Source organism: Pleurodeles waltl, chromosome 6 (genome assembly GCF_031143425.1).
Source record: "Pleurodeles waltl isolate 20211129_DDA chromosome 6, aPleWal1.hap1.20221129, whole genome shotgun sequence".
NCBI classification, from domain to species: Eukaryota; Metazoa; Chordata; class Amphibia; order Caudata; family Salamandridae; genus Pleurodeles; species Pleurodeles waltl.
This window is the reverse complement of record NC_090445.1, coordinates 1,327,380,027-1,327,399,622: the sequence shown is the minus strand read 5'-3', so window position 1 is coordinate 1,327,399,622 and position 19,596 is coordinate 1,327,380,027. Positions and strand designations below refer to the sequence as shown.

The 19,596-nt window shown below is 48.4% G+C and overlaps 1 protein-coding gene across 1 annotated transcript in view; it reads right to left on the bottom strand.

Moving 5' to 3' along the window:
- Window positions 1–886: 886 nt before the first annotated feature.
- TUBGCP2 (tubulin gamma complex component 2) overlaps window positions 887–19,596 on the bottom strand; it is a 190,575-nt gene continuing 171,865 nt past the window's right edge. Inside the window, exon 18 of the mRNA XM_069240639.1 lies at window positions 887–3,699. Within this exon, the coding sequence (XP_069096740.1) occupies window positions 3,588–3,699 (112 nt within the window). The 3' untranslated portion in view covers window positions 887–3,587. The remainder of the gene's footprint in view (window positions 3,700–19,596) is intronic.

Below are 19,596 nucleotides of genomic sequence, written 5' to 3'. Positions count from 1 at the left end.
TGATTCATTTTCTCTGTACGTGTGTGTTATGTAAAGTGATCCAACACCCTACACTGGTAAGAGAGCAGCTATAAAACAAATGACATACATGTGAGAAGGTGCTATTGAGAAATGAAAGGCACTGTTAAGGGTGATGGTGAGGAAATCACTGAATAACCCCATTAAAGATGGTTGTATCCTGGTGCACTGTAAGGTCATCATCCACTATGCTTTAAAAAACTGATACAATTTCATACATCATGAAAAGTGTGTTGTAGAATGCACATTTTTCTGCCATTTCCCCCAGATTTTCTTGTAAGGAAAGAACCTTCCCTCCCCAAGCCCCACTGTGGCGGTGAGGCTTACTCACTATGCACCCTATAGGGGCTGGACTGACAAATTTTGACAGGGCTGCTTTGGGTTACCAGTCTGGTCCTGTGTGAATGCCACAAATTAATAAACACGGTATATACAATAACACAAGATCTATAAAGCATCTAAAGGGATTAGTACCTTTCTCAAAAATGCAGTGGTAACATCTGAGCAACTTGTTCCAGTATTTTGTCCAAGGTGATGGTCACCCTAAGGATATTAGAGTTTTCATGAGAAAGAATCAGATGCTTGAATTACATTCATCTTATGATAAGAAATTGTGCCTTTTCAGGAGAAAAAACAATACAAATGAAGAACCCAGTAGCAGAAGCAAAAGCTCTCCTATAGGAATTTTGTAGATTGGGAGACGTCTCATGAGCATATATATTAATGCATAAACTAAAGAAAGAAGGACACACAAATATTCTGTTCATGCAGACTTATCATGGTTCAGTTGCATGAAGGTAAAACGTCCCAACGGAGTGTTTCTCTAAGACACTTTCAACTGTGCATCAAAAAACAAACAACAAGCGTCTTCTTGAAAAGAACAATTTAATATAAATATTTATTCAAAAACTGATAAAAACGGGTTACCATAATAAAATAACTGCCACACAAAGAAGGGTGAAACACAATGCAGGGGCCACAAATACAATCTCTTATGTTAATGTAAGAAAGGCCTCAAATATTGGCATGAAATGTAATACCAACGGCATCAAATATGGGTGCGCTCATGGTTCCACCCATCACAAAATTCTGATGTGAGGCCTTATTATTTAAGTGCTCATTACTGAACACAGGTCTCACCGTTCTAGTCCTAGAGGAATAGCTAGGAATATTTCAAGACATGTTCTCACCAATGTTCACAGATTACCACTTTTCTGGGGGATTCAGTGTGAAAAGCCTGAAGATCTGTTTTTTATTTTTTATTGGAACTTGGAACCAAACGTAGCAAGTTTGCTCTCTTGGGTCCTCAATGTAAAACTTCAAGTATTGTTAACAGTGTTAGCCACGAAAGCTGCTGTACATGTGCAGGTACCCAGATGAAGCCGGACATGGCTGGCAGTTTACCAGCAATAATTACAAAGCGTAATCTCAGGAATGTTGAGTCTCAGGTCAGGTAATTATCCTTTACTATCACTCTTTTTTATCTGGTAGAACTGCCACAGTATGCGTAAACAGTAAGCCCTATGCTGAATTCCAGCCTTCAAAACTGGAGGCGAAGGTACAGGGTTCATTTTCTAGCAAGGAACAAGACACAGGGAGCACATAAGCTTCAGTGCCTGCACTGATAGAACTGGAAAATCCACAGAAGGCCAAGTTGGTCTCCAGGGAAGACTACTAATGATGGCACAATGTTTACCTAGCCCTGGGCCTCTGCACTGTGCATTCTGTAGCATTCCTCTCAAGAAACAAAAGTGTAATCACACCCAGCATTGCGCTAGCTTCTATGCTCCCAGACAGCTTCAGAAGGGAGAACATTTTAAACCAGTTTTCATACAGATGACACAAGGAGTACGTAGACTTCAGTCTTGGTGTTAAGTCCTAAGCAATAAGAATTATGGGAGATGTGAGTATTGCACAGATCTGATCTGATCTCAAAGTTCAATGAATAAATAAGAAGATACAAGTAAAATGTGTCCCTCTAACCAGGCTCAAGCCAAACGGGATGCAGTTAAAAATGAAACAGCAAAGAAATGAATTTTTGTTTAGTGTTACCCACTCACTTTTCATTACTTCTTAACTGGAGATTGGACAGTAAAAAGGATTGGATAGTGGGCCACAAAAGGTAAGATAAGAGTAGGCATTCATTTCAAGTGCTGTCCAAATTAGTAGACTTTACCAAGAATATCTCCTGAGGTCACAGGTGCGAATTAGCTTCGAGCACTGAAACCTTCCTCTTGAGTTTGGTAAATGAAAGATAAGCCAGCACAAGAAGCAAAAACCATTGTTGAGTCTCCTCACAAAGGCAGCACAACGCAAAAACAGTGTTCAAATCCAAGGTTTCCCGCTAGAATGGTGGAAAATAAATGGAGGCTATTCCAACTTGCAAAGCAATTTTTGAGTCTAGTGGAAAACCAGGGGCTGTATTACACTTAGTGGTCCAGGGGCATTATAAGAATGTGCGCCCACTTTCTGTGCCCACAAGGCACTTAGGTATTACCGAAGGTGCCAGAGAGCCTTGTCCGCCCCCTTCTGTAACACAGATCATGTAGCACTAGATGTGTGCCTGCCCAAAATCAAGGAAGAGTTACATCATTTGCATGCACAAGGGATCCCTTGGAAATGAGGAAACACTATCCCTCTGAACCCAATATTTTTTACAGATGGGAGCAAAGGGGCTGTCAAGAAACGGAGGGACCGTGTGCCACATTGAGGTGGCATACAGTCATTGTGACCCCTGAGAGTCCCACTTGAAAGGGGGTAAAGGTGTCCCATGACCGCTCCGCTCCCCCCCCCCCCCCCCAAGACATTCCCCGCAGCTCACTACACCGGCCTGCTCGGAAGTGATGTCACACCCTCACTTGCAGGTCAATCACTGCCTGCACAGTGACAGATGGGCCAGTAGTTTCAAACATCCAGTCTGTCTCACCAACGCGCTGCTTTCAGTGTACAGGTGGGTCCTTGCCTGCAAAGGGGAACTTCACATTTTTTGTGATACGGCTCACTGACCCAGTCTACGTCCTTCACACAGATTTACGGGTGCGACGTGGCTCAGAGTGGGACAGTTGCCGTATCCATAATATGGCCTTCGGTGGGAGGGATCTAAACTGAAAACCAAATTTGGACAAAAGGCCAGAGAGTATAGAAGCAAGATGTTTACTATAATGACGTGGGAAGGGTAGAAGATGACAGAACGGAGAAGTCTACAGAGTGCAGAACTGCAACTCCTGAACCTAGAATGCCACTACATAAAAATTTCAGACGTTGAACACTGACAGAAAATAACCCCAAGGAGAGATGATAACCAGAATCCTGAGGTCGAAGCCCTATGGGAACACACACTCAGACCACAACACCCCGCCCACACACACAGTTACCTGTATTTACAGAAGTAACTATAGTTACAATAAAGAACAAAGTCCAACGATTACAGCGAAAACATTTCTTTGTGTTTTTGAAGTGCACTCAACGGCCATTCGGATACTGAAGGAGTAATTATATATTGCAAGGATATAATCACTTAGGGGGCTGTGAGAAATTGAGTTCATAATTTTTCACACACAATGTAAAGTTCACTGAGTTGTCACAGCAGTCCTTGGGATCGCTGAAGCAGGTGCAGACCGCTGACTCCTTTCTGCAGACAAACGTTCCAGTCTTTCTGTATAGAATCCGTTGAAATCCAGCCTGTGGGACACCAGAGAATAGCACGTTAGCAAAAAGTCTGACAACAAAAGGTGGACATCTGCTTAACATAAGTGAGAGGTAACAGATATGGACTGCTAAATGGTATGAGGAAAATAACAAATATGTGCTTACAGTCTTAATATTCTCAATTTGACAATTTTATTATGTATTGTATTGTAGGTCTTAATGTATTCTTAAAAGGCTTGTGTTTTGTACAATGAATGCTATTTTTCCTTTGTCTACACTTAGCATCTGAGCTTTTGGCCTGAATCTCTGGCATCAAAATAAATGTCAGTTTCTTTGCTTTAACCATGCCAGGGATCCATGCGCCTTTAAGATAAAGAGCTGGGGGAGAGCAGGTAACCATGTCTGATGCCCATTCCTATTGTAAAAGTGGATGAAGTCACTCTCCTAACCCTGAACACAGCTGTCAAATCTTTACTTGGCAGAGTTTAAGGATGAGCCAAATACAAACCATTTCAGCACAAGGGCCAAAAATCAAATGCCTTCTTGGCATCAAGAGACATTATTGCTAACAGTTACTTCTCAACTCCTGTGTAGTCAGTTCTGTAGTCGTCTAAGGTTAAGCCGTATTCATCTGTTCGGCTCGAAGCCGGTTTGGTCCCAGTGCACCAAAGGTGTCAGCACACTTGGGTGTCTTTTTGCCCATATCTTTTCTTTCCCGCTTTACCTTATTTGCATATACCTGCAATTAGTGCATGATTAAGATCTTGGAATAACTTCTCTTCATCCTTGGCCTCCTGAACCATGTTGAGCAAGTGGATCCCTAGCTGTGAGAAAGTTTCTTATGCAGTTCTGCCTGGAGCCCATTTGGTCCGGAGACCTTTTTTTACTGTAATTGTTTAATTACCTGTGTCACTTCCTAAATTGATAGTTCCTACTCTAGACTCGTCCTCTCTTTTTCATCTAGGGTAAAAAGATTTAGGCCCTCATTTTAACCTGGCAGTCTTTTGACCGCCAGGGTTAATTCTCCACTCATACCACCATGGCTGTATGAGCCGCTAGGCCGGAGATATCAATCTCCGACCCGGTGGCCCACAGAGTACTGCCGGCAGCATTATGAGCCGGCCTATTGCCATATTGCCATGGTTTCTGTGGTGTTAGCAACACCCCGAAAACCATGCGGTAGACCCTACCGGTGACAGGGAATTTCTTCTGTCACCGGTAGGCTGCTCCCCCACCCCTCCTCCATCCAAACACCCTCCATGATTCAAACATCCCCACCCCCTCCGATACATGCATTCAACCCCACCACAAACGTGCACACACACGCACACATCCTGCCCCCGCCCCCACTACAGTCACAGCACCCCTCACCCCCCTCCCCGCACACATACACCAAAACGCACCATGCATACACCCACTCACGGACACTGGCATAACGCATTCACTAATTCACTGACATACACGCATTTACTGACATACACGCATTCACTGGCTTACACGCATTCACATACGCATTCATCCAGACATACACACAGACACACTGACATGCAGACATGCACTTACTTCACCATTCTTACATTCACTCACACACAGACGCATTCACACATGCACTCACACACTCAGGCACACACCCACACACAACAAACCCCCCTCCCTTGTCGAATGCCCAACTTACCTTGTCTGGCGAGGTCATCCGGCAGGGAACGCGAAGGGGCACTGCTACCACCACCAGCAGAACACCGCCCGGATGTAGTTCTGCTCAAAATACGGCTGGCGGTGTTCTGCTGGCAGGGTGGTGCTGGTGTTTGCAGCGCCAGGTCACCACCGTCCGCCAGTATGAACACTGCCGGATTTCCGCCCTTATTGTGGCGGAAGTCAGGCAGTGCTCCTAATCTGGCGGACGGGTGGTCGCTGCATAGTGCTATGCTGGAGGCAGTGCCTGCGGCAGTAGGCGGTTATTACCGCCAATGTAATAATGTGGACCTTAGTGAAGGAAGGTAGCTATTTCCTGTACAATTGGTAACATTACATAAAATTTGCATAAACTTTGAGAGAGAAGGGGGAAAAAAAACCGATCGGTTAAGCAGGAGTTAGTGTGTGTCTGTTTCAACCAAAGCACTGAGGTTTCCTTTGGCCCTGCAGGAGCCTTGCTGCCCGTCCCTGCTGACAGAGCAAGCCACCGCCTTAGAGTTGCTGCGTACTTTGCACATCTAGCCAAGGTCCAGGTGGCAGAGTGTGAAAAGCAAAGATTAGATACCTCCTTGCAAGTTCGTGCCCCCGTGCCAGAACAGCTGGAATTATTAACTGTCTCCTATCGGCTGCTAAAGTGGGGCAGCAGGACAGAGGGTGTAACCAACTTTTGAGGTGGTAAGAGCAGAGCCTGCAAGGTCTTTTGTCCCTGTGTGCAGGCCAGGTGCGATTAAAGTCCTTGATTGGCAGGACTAGTTCTCATATACAAGATCTGATTTCAAATTCCTGCGTTTATTGCTTCTTGGAAGTATGGTTGAGGGGCGCCAATCAAATAGGTATCGCTGGCACTGTTGATGGAGATTTGGCCAACAGTAGGTCGCACTCCCAGGAGATTTCCTTTGCTCTTCTGTTAATTGATTTTTTCCAAGTGCTGAGTGGCACCGTATCTGCGAGCTGGATGGAGCTGCCCGTTTCAAAGGTCTTGAGAGGCTTACTTAGCTGCGAGAACCACGAATTTCCGGAAGTCTCAAAGATAATTCTCAAGTGTTGTTTTAGTGTGGGCATATTGGCCTTCCTGGGCCTGATGCAATATTTCAGGGTGGTGGCTTGACAATCTATCTGCTGCGACACTAGGGCTAGTTCCAGTCTATGCCTAGAGTGAAGAGTATACTTCAGTTGTTAGAAGATTTTTATATGTGCTCTGCAATGAGTGTAGGAGGCTGGACTGGCTTGTAGTGAGTACCAAGGGGTACTTGCACCTTGCACCAGGCCCAGTTATCCCTTATTAGTGTATAGGGTGTCTAGCAGCTTAGGCTGATAGATAATGGTAGCTTAGCAGAGCAGCTTAGGCTGAACTAGGAGACGTGTGAAGCTACTACAGTACCACTTAGTGTCATATGCACAATATCATAAGAAAACACAATACACAGTTATACTAAAAATAAAGGTACTTTATTTTTATGACAATATGCCAAAGTATCTTAGAGTGTACCCTCAGTGAGAGGATAGGAAATATACACAAGATATATATACACAATAGCAAAAATATGCAGTATAGTCTTAGAAAACAGTGCAAACAATGTATAGTTACAATAGGATGCAATGGGGAAACATAGGGATAGGGGCAACACAAACCATATACTCCAAAAGTGGAATGCGAACCACGAATGGACCCCAAACCTATGTGACCTTGTAGAGGGTCGCTGGGACTATTAGAAAATAGTGAGAGTTAGAAAAATAACCCTCCCCAAGACCCTGAAAAGTGAGTGCAAAGTGCACTAAAGTTCCCCTAAGGACAAAATAGTCGTGTTAGAGGGAAAATGCAAGGAAAACACAAATCAGCAATGCAACAACGATGGATTCCTGACTGAGGGTACCTGTGGAACAAGGGGACCAAGTCCAAAAGTCACAAGCAGCTCGGAGATGGGCAGATGCCCAAGAAATGCCAGCGGTTGGTGCAAAGAAGCTCTTACTAGGCTGAAGAACTGTGAATACTGCAGGAACGACAAGGGCTAGAGACTTCCCCTTTGGAGGATAGATCCCCCACGCCTTGGAGAGTCGTGCAGAAGTGTTTTCCCGCCGGATGGACGCCAACAAGCCTTGCTACACGCAAATCGTGCGTTTGGCGTTTTTGGACGCTGCTGGGGCCCAGGAGGGACCAGGAGGTCGCAAATTGGACCTGCAGAGAGAGGGGACGTCGAGCAAGACAAAGAGCCCTCACTGAAGCAGGTAGCACCCGGAGAAGTGCCAGAAACAGGCACTGCGAGGATGCGTGAAACGGTGCTCGCCGAAGTTGCACAAAGGAGTCCCACGTCGCCGGAGACCAACTTAGAAAGTCGTGCAATGCAGGTTAGAGTGCCGTGGACCCAGGCTTGGCTGTGCACGAAGGATTTCCGCCGGAAGTGCACAGGGGCCGGAGTAGCTTGCAAAGTCGCGGTTCCCAGCAATGCAGCCCAGCGAGGTGAGGCAAGGACTTACCTCCACCAAACTTGGGCTGAAGAGTCACTGGACTGTGGGGGTCACTTGGACGGTGTCGCTGGATTCGAGGGACCTCGCTCGTCGTGCTGAGAGGAGACCCAAGGGACCGGTAATGCAGCTTTTTGGTGCCTGCGGTTGCAGGGGGAAGATTCCGTCGACCCACAGGAGATTTCTTCGGAGCTTCTGGTGCAGAGAGGAGGCAGACTACCCCCACAGCATGCACAAGCAGGAAAACAGTCGAGAAGGCGGCAGGATCAGCGTTACAGAGTTGCAGTAGTCGTCTTTGCTACTATGTTGCAGGTTTGCAGGCTTCCAGCGCGGTCAGCGGTCGATTCCTTATCAGAAGGTGAAGAGGGAGATGCAGAGGAACTCGGCTGAGCTCATGCATTCGTTATCTAAAGTTTCCCCAGAGACAGAGACCCTAAATAGCCAGAAAAGAGGGTTTGGCTACCTAGGAGAGAGGAAAGGCTACTAACACCTGAAGGAGCCTATCACAAGGAGTCTCTGACGTCACCTGGTGGCACTGGCCACTCAGAGCAGTCCAGTGTGCCAGCAGCACCTCTGTTTCCAAGATGGCAGAGGTCTGGAGCACACTGGAGGAGCTCTGGACACCTCCCAGGGGAGGTGCAGGTCAGGGGAGTGGTCACTCCCCTTTCCTTAGTCCAGTTTCGCGCCAGAGCAGGGGCTAAGGGGTCCCTGAACCGGTGTAGACTGGCTTATGCAGAATTGGGCACATCTGTGCCCAACAAAGCATTTCCAGAGGCTGGGGGAGGCTACTCCTCCCCTGCCTTCACACCATTTTCCAAAGAGAGAGGGTGTCACACCCTCTCTCAGAGGAAGTTCTTTGTTCTGCCATCCTGGGCCAGGCCTGGCTGGACCCCAGGAGGGCAGCTGCCTGTCTGAGGGGTTGGCAGCAGCAGCAGCTGCAGAGAAACCCCAGGAAGGGCAGTCTGGCAGTACCAGGGTCTGTGCTACAGACCACTGGGATCATGGAATTGTACCAACAATGCCAGGATGGCATAGAGGGGGCAATTCCATGATCATAGACATGTTACATGGCCATATTCGGAGTTACCATGGTGAAGCTACATATAGGTAGTGACCTATATGTAGTGCACGCGTGTAATGGTGTCCCCGCACTCACAAAGTTCAGTGAATTGGCTCTGAACAATGTGGGGGCACCTTGGCTAGTGCCAGGGTGCCCTCACACTAAGTAACTTTGCACCTAACCTTTACCAGGTAAAGGTTAGACATATAGGTGACTTATAAGTTACTTAAGTGCAGTGTAAAATGGCTGTGAAATAACGTGGACGTTATTTCACTCAGGCTGCAGTGGCAGGCCTGTGTAAGAATTGTCAGAGCTCCCTATGGGTGGCAAAAGAAATGCTGCAGCCCATAGGGATCTCCTGGAACCCCCATACCCTGGGTACCTCAGTACCATATACTAGGGAATTATAAGGGTGTTCCAGTAAACCAATGTAAATTGGTAAAAATGGTCACTAGCCTGTCAGTGACAATTTGGAAAGAAATGAGAGAGCATAACCACTGAGGTTCTGATTAGCAGAGCCTCAGTGAGACAGTTAGTCACTACACAGATAACACATTCAGGCACACTTATGAGCACTGGGGCCCTGGGTTACCAGGGTCCCAGTGACACATACAACTAAAACAACATATATACAGTGAAAGATGGGGGTAACATGCCAGGCAAGATGGTACTTTCCTACAATGAGCTAACTCGATGGTGGATTCTAAGGACCCCGGAAAGGCTGGGTAACCATATTGTAGAGCAGGAAGTAGAGTCGCCTTAATTACCCTCAATACTGGGGCTGTTGGAGTCCTTCTCAGTTAATTACTTAATTGAGCGATTCCATATGCGATGGCTGCAGCTCTTTGTCTGATTGCACCTTTGTGTTTCCCTGCCACGTTGTTCTCCACAAACCATATCCCGAGGTTATTGTATTTCCTGGCTGTCATGGTGGACTGGCTTCCCAGACCCCAGGCAGGTTGCGGTCTTTTTGTTCTTATATCTTCCAAATATGAGGACTTTTGTTTTTTGCCTGGTTTACTTGAAGCTGGTTATCCGTAATGAAAGTGTTCAGGGCATTTAGAGCCTGCTGTAGGCCAGTTTTTGTGCAGTCCATTATCACAATGTCATCAGCATAAGGCCAGTCTTTGGTAGGATTAGACTGTAAAAAATGAAACAGTAGTGGGGACAAAAAGCAGCCCTGCTTTAGGCATCTGTTCATTTCTAATGTTCTTGGATCTGTTAGTACACAGACCAAAGTATGGGTGTACAGCGAGATGATGGCCCTTAGGAGTTGTGTGGGAATGCCCCATGCTGACAGCTTCCTCCATAGGGTATCTCAGTCAACTTTGTCAAAGGCCGCACTAAGCGATCTCCCTTTTTGTGGATTGGACAGAGTATGGACGCTCTCCAGGAGTCTAGGACGATGGTCAGCTGATATGCACTATTAAAGAGCTGAAATAGCCTCTCTGCCCAGTCTGCTGGAGAGCATGTGAACAGGGAAGCTTGAAGATCATTTGGCACTGGGGTGTCGACTTTCCTGGTACTCTTTATTGCGTTCTCTATCATTCTAATGGAAAAATGATTCAACTCCACGCCTTCAGCCACCTCAGGTGCAACTGGCTGGTCTGCTTTGTCCTCTCGTTGTTCTTCCTCTATTGGGGGGGCCTTGCACTGTGAGGGAGAGCAGGTTGCTGAGTCTTGTCAAGCCTGGTGGTGGTCAAGTCTGATTCTAAAAGAGAGATGTGAGAGACCCATGCAGTCTCCGATACCCCAATCTCCCTTGTCTTATGGCAGTTCCTTAACTTATTTACATGCTCCCAGAACCGAGCGTGATTTGTGTCCTTTGGCAGCTGGGAAATAGTTTCCCATTCTTTCCAATCTTTTTCCATCTTGAGTTTCCATATTTATTTCTTAAGGGATCTTCTGTTTTTTGCTACCTGAGCAGCTGTGTCCTGTGTGCCCTGTTGTTTATGCTTATGTAGGACACTACGTAGTGACCGCCTTGCCATGATAATGCCTTTGTCTAGTAGCGTTGTGTTACCCTGGGTGGGGTGAGGTGGGTAAGCACCTCTGTGCTTGCAGGGCAGCAGAATCTTTAGGTCACCCACTGACTTCTCCCACCATTCGAGACTCAGGTTGGGCTCCCGAGACTGACATTTTAACCACATGGATATTTTAGATGTGTGCTCCAGTCTCCATTTGACTCTTCTCGCCAAGTGTACTTTTCTCTCTGCCTGTTGAGGCTCCTATCAATGTGTACTTCTCTGCTGCAGGAGAGTGTAGATTAATGATAAATTTCAAGGGATTGTGATCACTCTCCGCCCTCTCAGTGACTTCAAAGTGCCTAAGTCTTTGCATGAGTTTCTCTGAGAGATACACAGTCAATGGTTGAGCCTCCTTTAAAGGATGGGGGAAAGGGGCAGCCCTTCAATTTGTTTACGTGCCCCAGGAGGGTTGAACGGAGTCTGAAAGTTGTGAAAATATTTTGAAGTAATTGGCGGCCTCTATCCTGGGGGGTACACCTCTGATTGTGCATCTAACCTATTTACATTGAAGTCTACCAGCATGACTATTTTGTAGCTGGAGTGACTAAAGATAATGGTTTTCAGGTTCTCCAGGAGTTCGAGGATTGTTGCTCTCTTCGGTTTCCTTGGGGCATTTATACAGCAGTTGATCAGTTTCAGATCAACCTTTTCTCAGTCGATGTTTGCGCTGCTAATGGTGATTACTTGGGCATTTTGCTGTTGAAAGTCAACTCAGAGGCTGCCAAACTAACTGCGTGCTTGATGAAGGTCGATAAGCCCCCAGAGGGCTGTCCAAAAATACTTGGGCGAGTGGCTGGTTGGAAGATCTCATAATAGCCTGAAAAGTGAGATGCGCACAACCCCAAGTTTCTTGCATGCAGATGATGTCATTAGAGTTTAAAAAGGCCATTGCTTCACTGGATCTGGTTGTGCTCTTAAGACCGGCCACATTCCAAGACAAGATTGACAGGATTTGGGTGAGCACAAGTGGTTGTGCTCTGTGCTCCATTTAGTGCTACGTCCTAATTGTTCTCTGCCCAGTCCCTCTGCTGCTTTTGTTGGAGCAAATGTGTAACCACGCAGGCTTCTCTTCTGTTTTGGGCGCAGACTATGGTTAAAGTCTGCAGGGCCTCTGTTGAGGGGGTCCAGTGATTCGTCCCATCGCATGAGCTCCTTAGGACGGTTTTCGGCCTGTCTTTGGGGTCAATGCTTAGGATGATGACCGGGTATTCCTCAGGCACAGGAATGTATAGTTTAATGCCCTAATCTGCAAAGGAGTTTCTTGTGTCCCAAACTGCCGCCCTCTGTGCTGCACTTTTCCAAGTTGTTTTTATGACCTCCCTGCTTGCGTTAAGGAAGGGTGGCTCGAACCTGACCTAGTCTATGTCCTCCGAGGTGACATGCCCGAGCGCTGGCATCTGAGAAAATAGCTGCACTAAGTTCCTTCTGTTTAAAGTATCTATGAGACCTTTTGAGGTGTAGTGAGGGATAAATACGAGTTCGGAGAGTCCTGTTCTGCTGGTTCTGATGTAGCACATCCAACAGGCAGCGGGGTTAGTCTGCCCCCCTGCCAAGTGCTTTGGTCTCTACCTCTGTGAGGTGTGTACATGTCAGAAGAGACTTGGTGAGATATGTTTGCCCCCTGGTGGTGGGCCATCTCTCTGTTGCTCGAGTAGCTGGTTGTACTGGCCATGTCTGTGAGCTGTGATTGTTGTGCTCTCCTTGTACCACTTTGCAGATCTGGAAGTTTTCGCTGTTTGCAGTTTGGGTTGTAGTACCACCTTACAACCTTAATGCTGGAACGGGCTGTTGCCATCCTTACTCGGTTTGTTTTTGGAAAAGGCCTTAGATCTTGAGTTCTGTGATCCAAGAGGGATTCCTGAGGCCCCGGACACCCTTGTTCATTTGATTGACTTCCTTTTTCCGGTGTGTGTTGATGGTCTGAGCCCAGTAGTTTCAGCTACGTCCTGCGTCCTGATCTATATGGAGGGGTTCCAAGTTTGTTGCTCGTGTGCAATCTTGAGGGTCATCTGACTGAGATAACCTGAGTGTGCCAGTCAGTGTTTGTGCTCTGAGTGTAAGTTCCCCTTCCCTTCGTGAGGGGGCGGACATCAATTCTGCCGGTTGGTCCTTTGGAGGGCCTTTTTGTATTGTGTAAGTCCGAAAAATTGGAAACAGCTTTTCAGTACCACATGCTTCCAGTACTTCAGGAGCAATGTTTGTCTTGTGCTTTTTGTCCGATCTCATTTGATTTCTTTGTTTCCGGGGTTGCTTTTTAAGTGTCTTCTTCGCTCTTCTAGTCAGGCTCTTGGTTGCCACTTGAGGAGTTGTTAAGAAGGAGTTACATGATTGTGTTGTGTCGCCTTGAAGGGTGGTTACTGCTGTGACATGTAGTTCCAATTTTCTATACTTACAGGGCTTTGAGTCTCTGCTGGGGAGGGGGGAATGTCTATATTTAAGCACATTGATACAGCAGTTGTTTGTGAAGGGCTGCTTGATGTTGCCAATGGTTCTACTGTATCAGAGCCTTGGCTTTGCGCTGATCGGTCTAATTGGCACATTTGGAAGGAAGATGATACCACTGTGGATTCATCTCTTCGTGCTGTCACCTTGACAGCTCCAATGAAATCACTTAGTATGTGGGGTAGGGAGCTTAGCTTCTCGATAAGTGGGGAGCAGGAACATTGCGGTCCCTTCTGTGTTGCTGTGAGGTGGCTCTCGATGTGCGTAACCTTTGCTCTGAGTTCACTGAGGTGCATAGCCAGGGACTAAATCAGGTCCAGTTGCAACTCCATTTTGTTTGACTGCCAGTGAAGTGCCCTAGCCATGATGTCCTGTGATGCTCTGATCGCCACCAGCTCATGTATGCCTGTGATGCACCCAGGATTTGATCCACCCGTTCCTCTCCCAAGTGCGTCTTTGCTGTCGTAGTGTGGCTGAATGTTCTGTCAATCTGCTCCTCGATATTGTTGAGGGACTGATCAGATAGTACTCCAAGCTCCTGGTCTGTGAGATTCATTCTGCCCTGGTTGATGGTCAAGGTTTTTTTTTCTTTCTCTGGACTCTGAAATGTCTCTAAAAGATGAGTTACTGCAGTTGACTGCCCTTGGACTGTGGACCAATAGAGCTTGAGAACTACTTGGGCGAAGGTCATCATCCTATGCGTTTGGTGCCCGACCTCCAGGTGGGGGGAGCAGGCTGCGGGTGAATTTGTTCACTGTGCAACAATGTCTGCAGCTGTAGTGAACTCTCTGTTAGGTGGTGGGGGTGGAACAGTCCCTGCTTGTGTAGGGGGGGGTAGCATAAGGTGTAAAGCTTGTTATGTCCGGCTATCAGTTCGAGGTTTGTGAGTGGGCTTTGCACTTTTGGACCCTCTAGTCTGTGTCTCTTCTGAGGCCGTGCAGAGTGCTAGGCTCAGCCCCCAGATGTAGGGCTGAACGACTGAAGCCTCAATTGCCCCTGACCTGCAAGGGCTTGCCCCCACTCTGGACCCTCTGCTGTACCCTCTGCTGCTGGTTTGCAGAGGAATCGGTTTATGGAGTCTTTTTTTCAGGTCGAGCCTGCATTGTTGTGTGGTCTAGGGGGACTCTGCTGCTTCGGTCAGGCGCCGTAGCAGCTAATGGCAGAGGATTGTTTCCCCCCATTCGCTTAGGCTGCGGGGTTAAGCAATCTCCCTTCCCTTGCTGGCACGTGTTGTATTTCTTTTTTGCATCACTTGCTGGGACATCAGGAGCCGGCAAGAGAGTTATTGTTCCCGTATGCTCTGTGGTTTGTGCACTAAACATCAGGCGTCAGTTCTAGGGCTCAGGAACCAGACGGTTTTGAAGCGCCGCCATGCCCCCCCACCTCCTGACCAGCTAGTCTACCACTGTGTGGGTAGAGTGCTGGAGGGGCACGAGCATGCAGCCAGGCACTGCCTTGGGCGTGGAAGATGTTATTGGTGGGATACTGAGTGTCCAAAGATCTGGCAGGCTAGGGTTTGAGAGACCTTTTGGGTGCAGAGATGTTACGGTATTGTCAGACTGGTTGAGGACTGGTTTGTGGACTCGTGTGCCTCTTGCATTGTCTCGTAAGCTGCGCCCCTGGTGGTCACTGGCATTCCCCGGTATGGGGGGAGAGACACAAGTTCTGCATTCTGTTGGTGCTGATTAAGCTGCGCCACCTCTCCTCCCTGGATATCTCTGGGTGTGGGGAGGGGCACGAACGCACAGTTGTGCTGCATTCTGGTGGATTCTGAGCTCTGATGGAGGGGTCACGTCCTACGTTGACCGTTGGTAAAACTGTCTCGCCCAGCTGTTGTGCCGCAAACACTGCTGACTTCCTTGTGACCCTTGTAAACCACTGCAGGCTCTTTGCAGCAGGGAGCCCCTTTTTCACCTCTTCAGGTCCATTAAATTGAGTACTTCGTCTTTATCTGCCTCTTGGCCGCACACTTTTGTCACTGGTTGTACCTGTCTGCTGTCGAGGCCAGATCTAGTGCTGGCAGATTAGGCGGACTTGCTTCTGAACTGGAGCCAAGCTGGAGTCTACCTGTCAGCAGCCTGCCTACCTGCCAGCAGCGGGGATTCCGGTCTCTGCGCACCGCTACTACCTTCTAGGCTCCAGCCTCCTGCATCGGACTCTGGCCTCAGACAGTGCCACCAGTGCTAGTAGTGTTGCCAGTGCCAGAGCCACTCCGCCCCACTGTCTGGGCTACCCCGCGCAGAACAACTCCAGACGCTGGATATGGCACAGCCTCACCCTTCATCTCCTCAACATGCTCGGTGCCAGAGAAGGTGCAGACGGTGGCCGAGCCCCCTCCCCAACGCGGTGCAGCTCCTTGCACCACAAGTAGCGGGCAGTCTCCTCGGGTCGGGTTGGCGGGCCTCCTGGTCCCGCTGCAGAAGCCACACGCTGACCGCTTCGCCCCACTTGCAGCGCAGCGAGCAAGAAGCGGGAAGAGATCAGCTCGGTGCGATGGGGCATGGTCTCCGTGCGGTCTGGCTGCATCTGGGGTCTTACTGCAGCGATGCCTGATTCGGCACTGCACGGCCCAGCAGCATCCGCCGCTGCGGGCTCAGTGTGGCACTGCCCGATGCGGGGAGCAGGTAACCAGGCCTCCGCGTGATCCTCACTGATCTCCTCCAGCGCCAAAACTCACGGTCCTGCTCGGATGACGTCAGGGCTCTCAGTCGGAATTCTGGAGTGTCATAAAATATGGTTTTAGAGCTGTCGATCACGGAGTCTTGATGCGGACAGTAGCATATACTTACCAGGTTTTCATTTATCTAAATATTTTCTTCACTTCAAAGGATTTTCCTTGTTTCTGGACTAGTTTTGTGAAGTTAGAAAAGGACACAATTGTTGCCAAGTCATATTTAATTTCTTTTTCATCATGAGCCATTTTAAGGCAAATGTCCCGGATCCCTATAGTTAAGGAATCTGGCAGTGACAGACCTGGAAGGAGGCTTCTGAGTTCAAGCTCTATGGGCCCTTTTGATTACAAAACAAGTTTTTAAAGTGCCCTGTACAACAGTGTTTGCTGCCAGTCTTCCAGGAACTGATCTAGCTGATTCTCTTCTAGTATCCTCAACTCTCTCCAACTGCGATGGGGCAATCACACTCGTCTGTTTGGAGTGCGATTTGGATTGTTTTGGTGGTGTCTTCCAATTCAGAGACACCAATTCCAATTCACTCCACCGCATCAGTCATCCTGTTCACCACACTCTGGTGCCAAGCTCTCCTGACCTCCCCAGTACTGATAGCGAAGGAGTTTTGGTGTCTGTTTTTGCTTGAAGTTGACTCCCATATACGAGGTCTGATTATTGCAGTGTTTTGTGTTTTGTTCTGCTTGCTGCAGTGGTTGGTTAATTATTTCTGCTCCCCCACTATTGTTTATTTTTGTATACTTGTCAAGAGTCCCTTGATTAGGGATTGTTCTGGTTTTGTCTTTCCCCATTTTGTTTCTGAAGTGTATATTTATTTTGTGGCATGGGATATTATCCAGTGGTTGTTGTTGTTCCCCTCCTATCTAATTTCCTAATACTCTCCATCCTTTTTATAAGGTTTCACCTTTTGGTGTTTGTCCCTTCCTCTGCTAGAATTGGTAGGACCTTCTTTCTCCATTCAGGTTTTCAAAATAAACAACAAAAAAAATAGATATAGCAGCAGGGGGAGACCCACCCGTCAAAATCTACTTATGCAATTTACTTTTGCAGCCCTGACTGGGGAGGCAGACAGGGGGCATGGAGACGCTATTATCACTCTCCTCTGCCTTGTGGGAGGGCCCTTTTGTTACTGCATTAATTTTGAGGCCTGCTCTACTATCTCTTTCAGTGCCGGCTCAGTGCTTCCCAAGTGACGCTTTCCTCTTAATCTTTTTTCAGCCATGTCGGCCTCACATTTTCTCTTTCTGGTCTGCTAATCCTGATCAGGGCATATTTTTGTTGTGAGATAAAGTTTTTCACATTTCAGAAAGCTGCATTTATTAAAGATTCCAAACAGACTATTCACGGGGATCAACTCAAGTTCGCTTCAGGCACGTCTACAATGTTAACTGCTCGGCCACGGCTCCCACCAACCATGGGACACTCTGATACAACCTTTGTTAAACAAGAAATTAACTTTTCCTAGCAAAGTCAACTACTGCTGCATTCGAGCTAAGATACCTCCAGGATTAGCTTACCCTAGACTCTTGCTAACGATCTACTCACACTTTCTGGAAAACTGTTACACTGTTTAAGATTTAACGGGCCCTTCGATTTGAACTAAATTTTAAAAGAATCATCCAAATGAATAAATTGCTAACCTTCAGTAACTCTTTCTGGCAGATACTCTATATTACTGCATATTCCTCACCTTGTGAATCTTCCCTGGTGTCAGTCTGAATCTGTAAACGACAACAGTTCCTCACACTTGCTGGTGGTGCCATCAGACTGTCCCGACCCTGCCCCCCCCAGCTCTTAACCCCCGTGGGCCTGGGATGAGACCAGCTCGTCCTGCACCCAGCCCATGGGTGAGCGCTAGCGCTCCCCCCGTGGGCCTCCCTCCTACACCCCCCAGTCAGGGATGGAGAGGGAATTGCTTCCCCTTCCACCACTCCACCCCGGCAATCTGATGACGTCAGGGCGCTCACAGCGGGCAATATTTTTTTATATGTTTTGGTCCCCCTCGGGCTAGATGGGCCATGTTTTTGGCCGATCTCGCCCCGGGGGGGGTCGAAACCCACTAGGCCCCAGGTATTGTGTGGTGTGTGTGTTTTGTGTGTTTGCGGGCACCTCTTGGGCAAGGGTGACCCCCCAAAGGGGGGAAATTAGTATTGGCCATTTCTGCTCCCCTTGGGGGCAGATGGACCTATTTCTTTTAGGCCCATCTGCCCCCAAGGGGGGCAGAAACCACCAATATGCCGGGGATTTCCCCCCCTTTTTTTGTATTGTGCTGGGGGTGCCCCCTTTGGCAAGGGTCGCCCCCTAAAGGGGGCACAGAGCTGTTGGCCATTTCTGCCCTCCACTTAGGCACCAGGGACCCTGTGTGTGTGTGTTGTGTGTGGGGGGTGGCAACTTTGGCAAGGGTTGCCTCCCAAAGGGGGCACGTTACTGATGGCCATTTCTGCCATCCGCCTATTTTCTTAGGCCCATCTGCCCCCAAGGGGGGCAGAAGGTACCGAGATATCAGAGATTTGTTTTTTTTGTTCCCTTTGTTTTTTTGTGTGCTGGGTGTGCCCCCTTTGACAAGGATCGCCCCCCGAAGGGGGCAAAAAGCTGTTGGTTATTTTTTTTTAGGCCCATCTGCCCCCAAGGGGGGCAGAATCCACTTAGGTACCAGGGATCTTGTGTGTGTTTTGTGAGGGGGGTGGCCCCTTTGGCAAGGGTCGCCCCCCAAACGGGGGCACATTACTGATGGCCATTTCTGCTCCCCTTGGGGGCAGATCGGGCTATTTTTTTTAGGCCTAGCTGCCCCCAAGGGGGCAAAAGCCACCAAGACGTGAGGGATTTTTTTTTTTTTGTGTTCCCCTTAGTTTTTCTCTGCTGGGGGCGCCCTCTTTGGCAAGGGTGGCCCCTCCAAACAGGGCACAGAGCTGTTGGCCATTTCTGCCCTCCACTTAGGGACCCTGTGTGTGTGTGTGGGGGGTGGCAACTTTGGCAAGGGTTGCCCCAAAGGGGGCACGTTACTGATGGCCATTTCTGCCATCCGCCTATTTTCTTAGGCCCATCTGCCCCCAAGGGGGGCAGAAGGTACCGAGATATCAGAGATTTGTTTTTTTTGTTCCCTTTGTTTTTTTGTGTGCTGGGGGTGCCCCCTTTGACAAGGATCGCCCCCCGAAGGGAGCAAAAAGCTGTTGGTCATTTTTTTTTAGGCCCATCTGCCCCCAAGGGGGCAGAATCCACTTAGGTACCAGGGATCTTGTGTGTGTTTTGTGAGGGGGGTGGCCCCTTTGGCAAAGGTCGCCCCCCAAACGGGGGCACATTACTGATGGCCATTTCTGCTCCCCTTGGGGGCAGATCGGGCTATTTTTTTTAGGCCTAGCTGCCCCCAAGGGGGCAAAAGCCACCAAGACGTGAGGGATTTTTTTTTTTTTGTGTTCCCCTTAGTTTTTCTCTGCTGGGGGCGCCCTCTTTGGCAAGGGTCGCCCCTCCAAACAGGGTACAGAGCTGTTGGACATTTCTGCCCCCTTTGGGGGCAGATCGGCCTATTGTTTTAGGCCAATCTGCCCCCAAGGCGGGCAGAAGC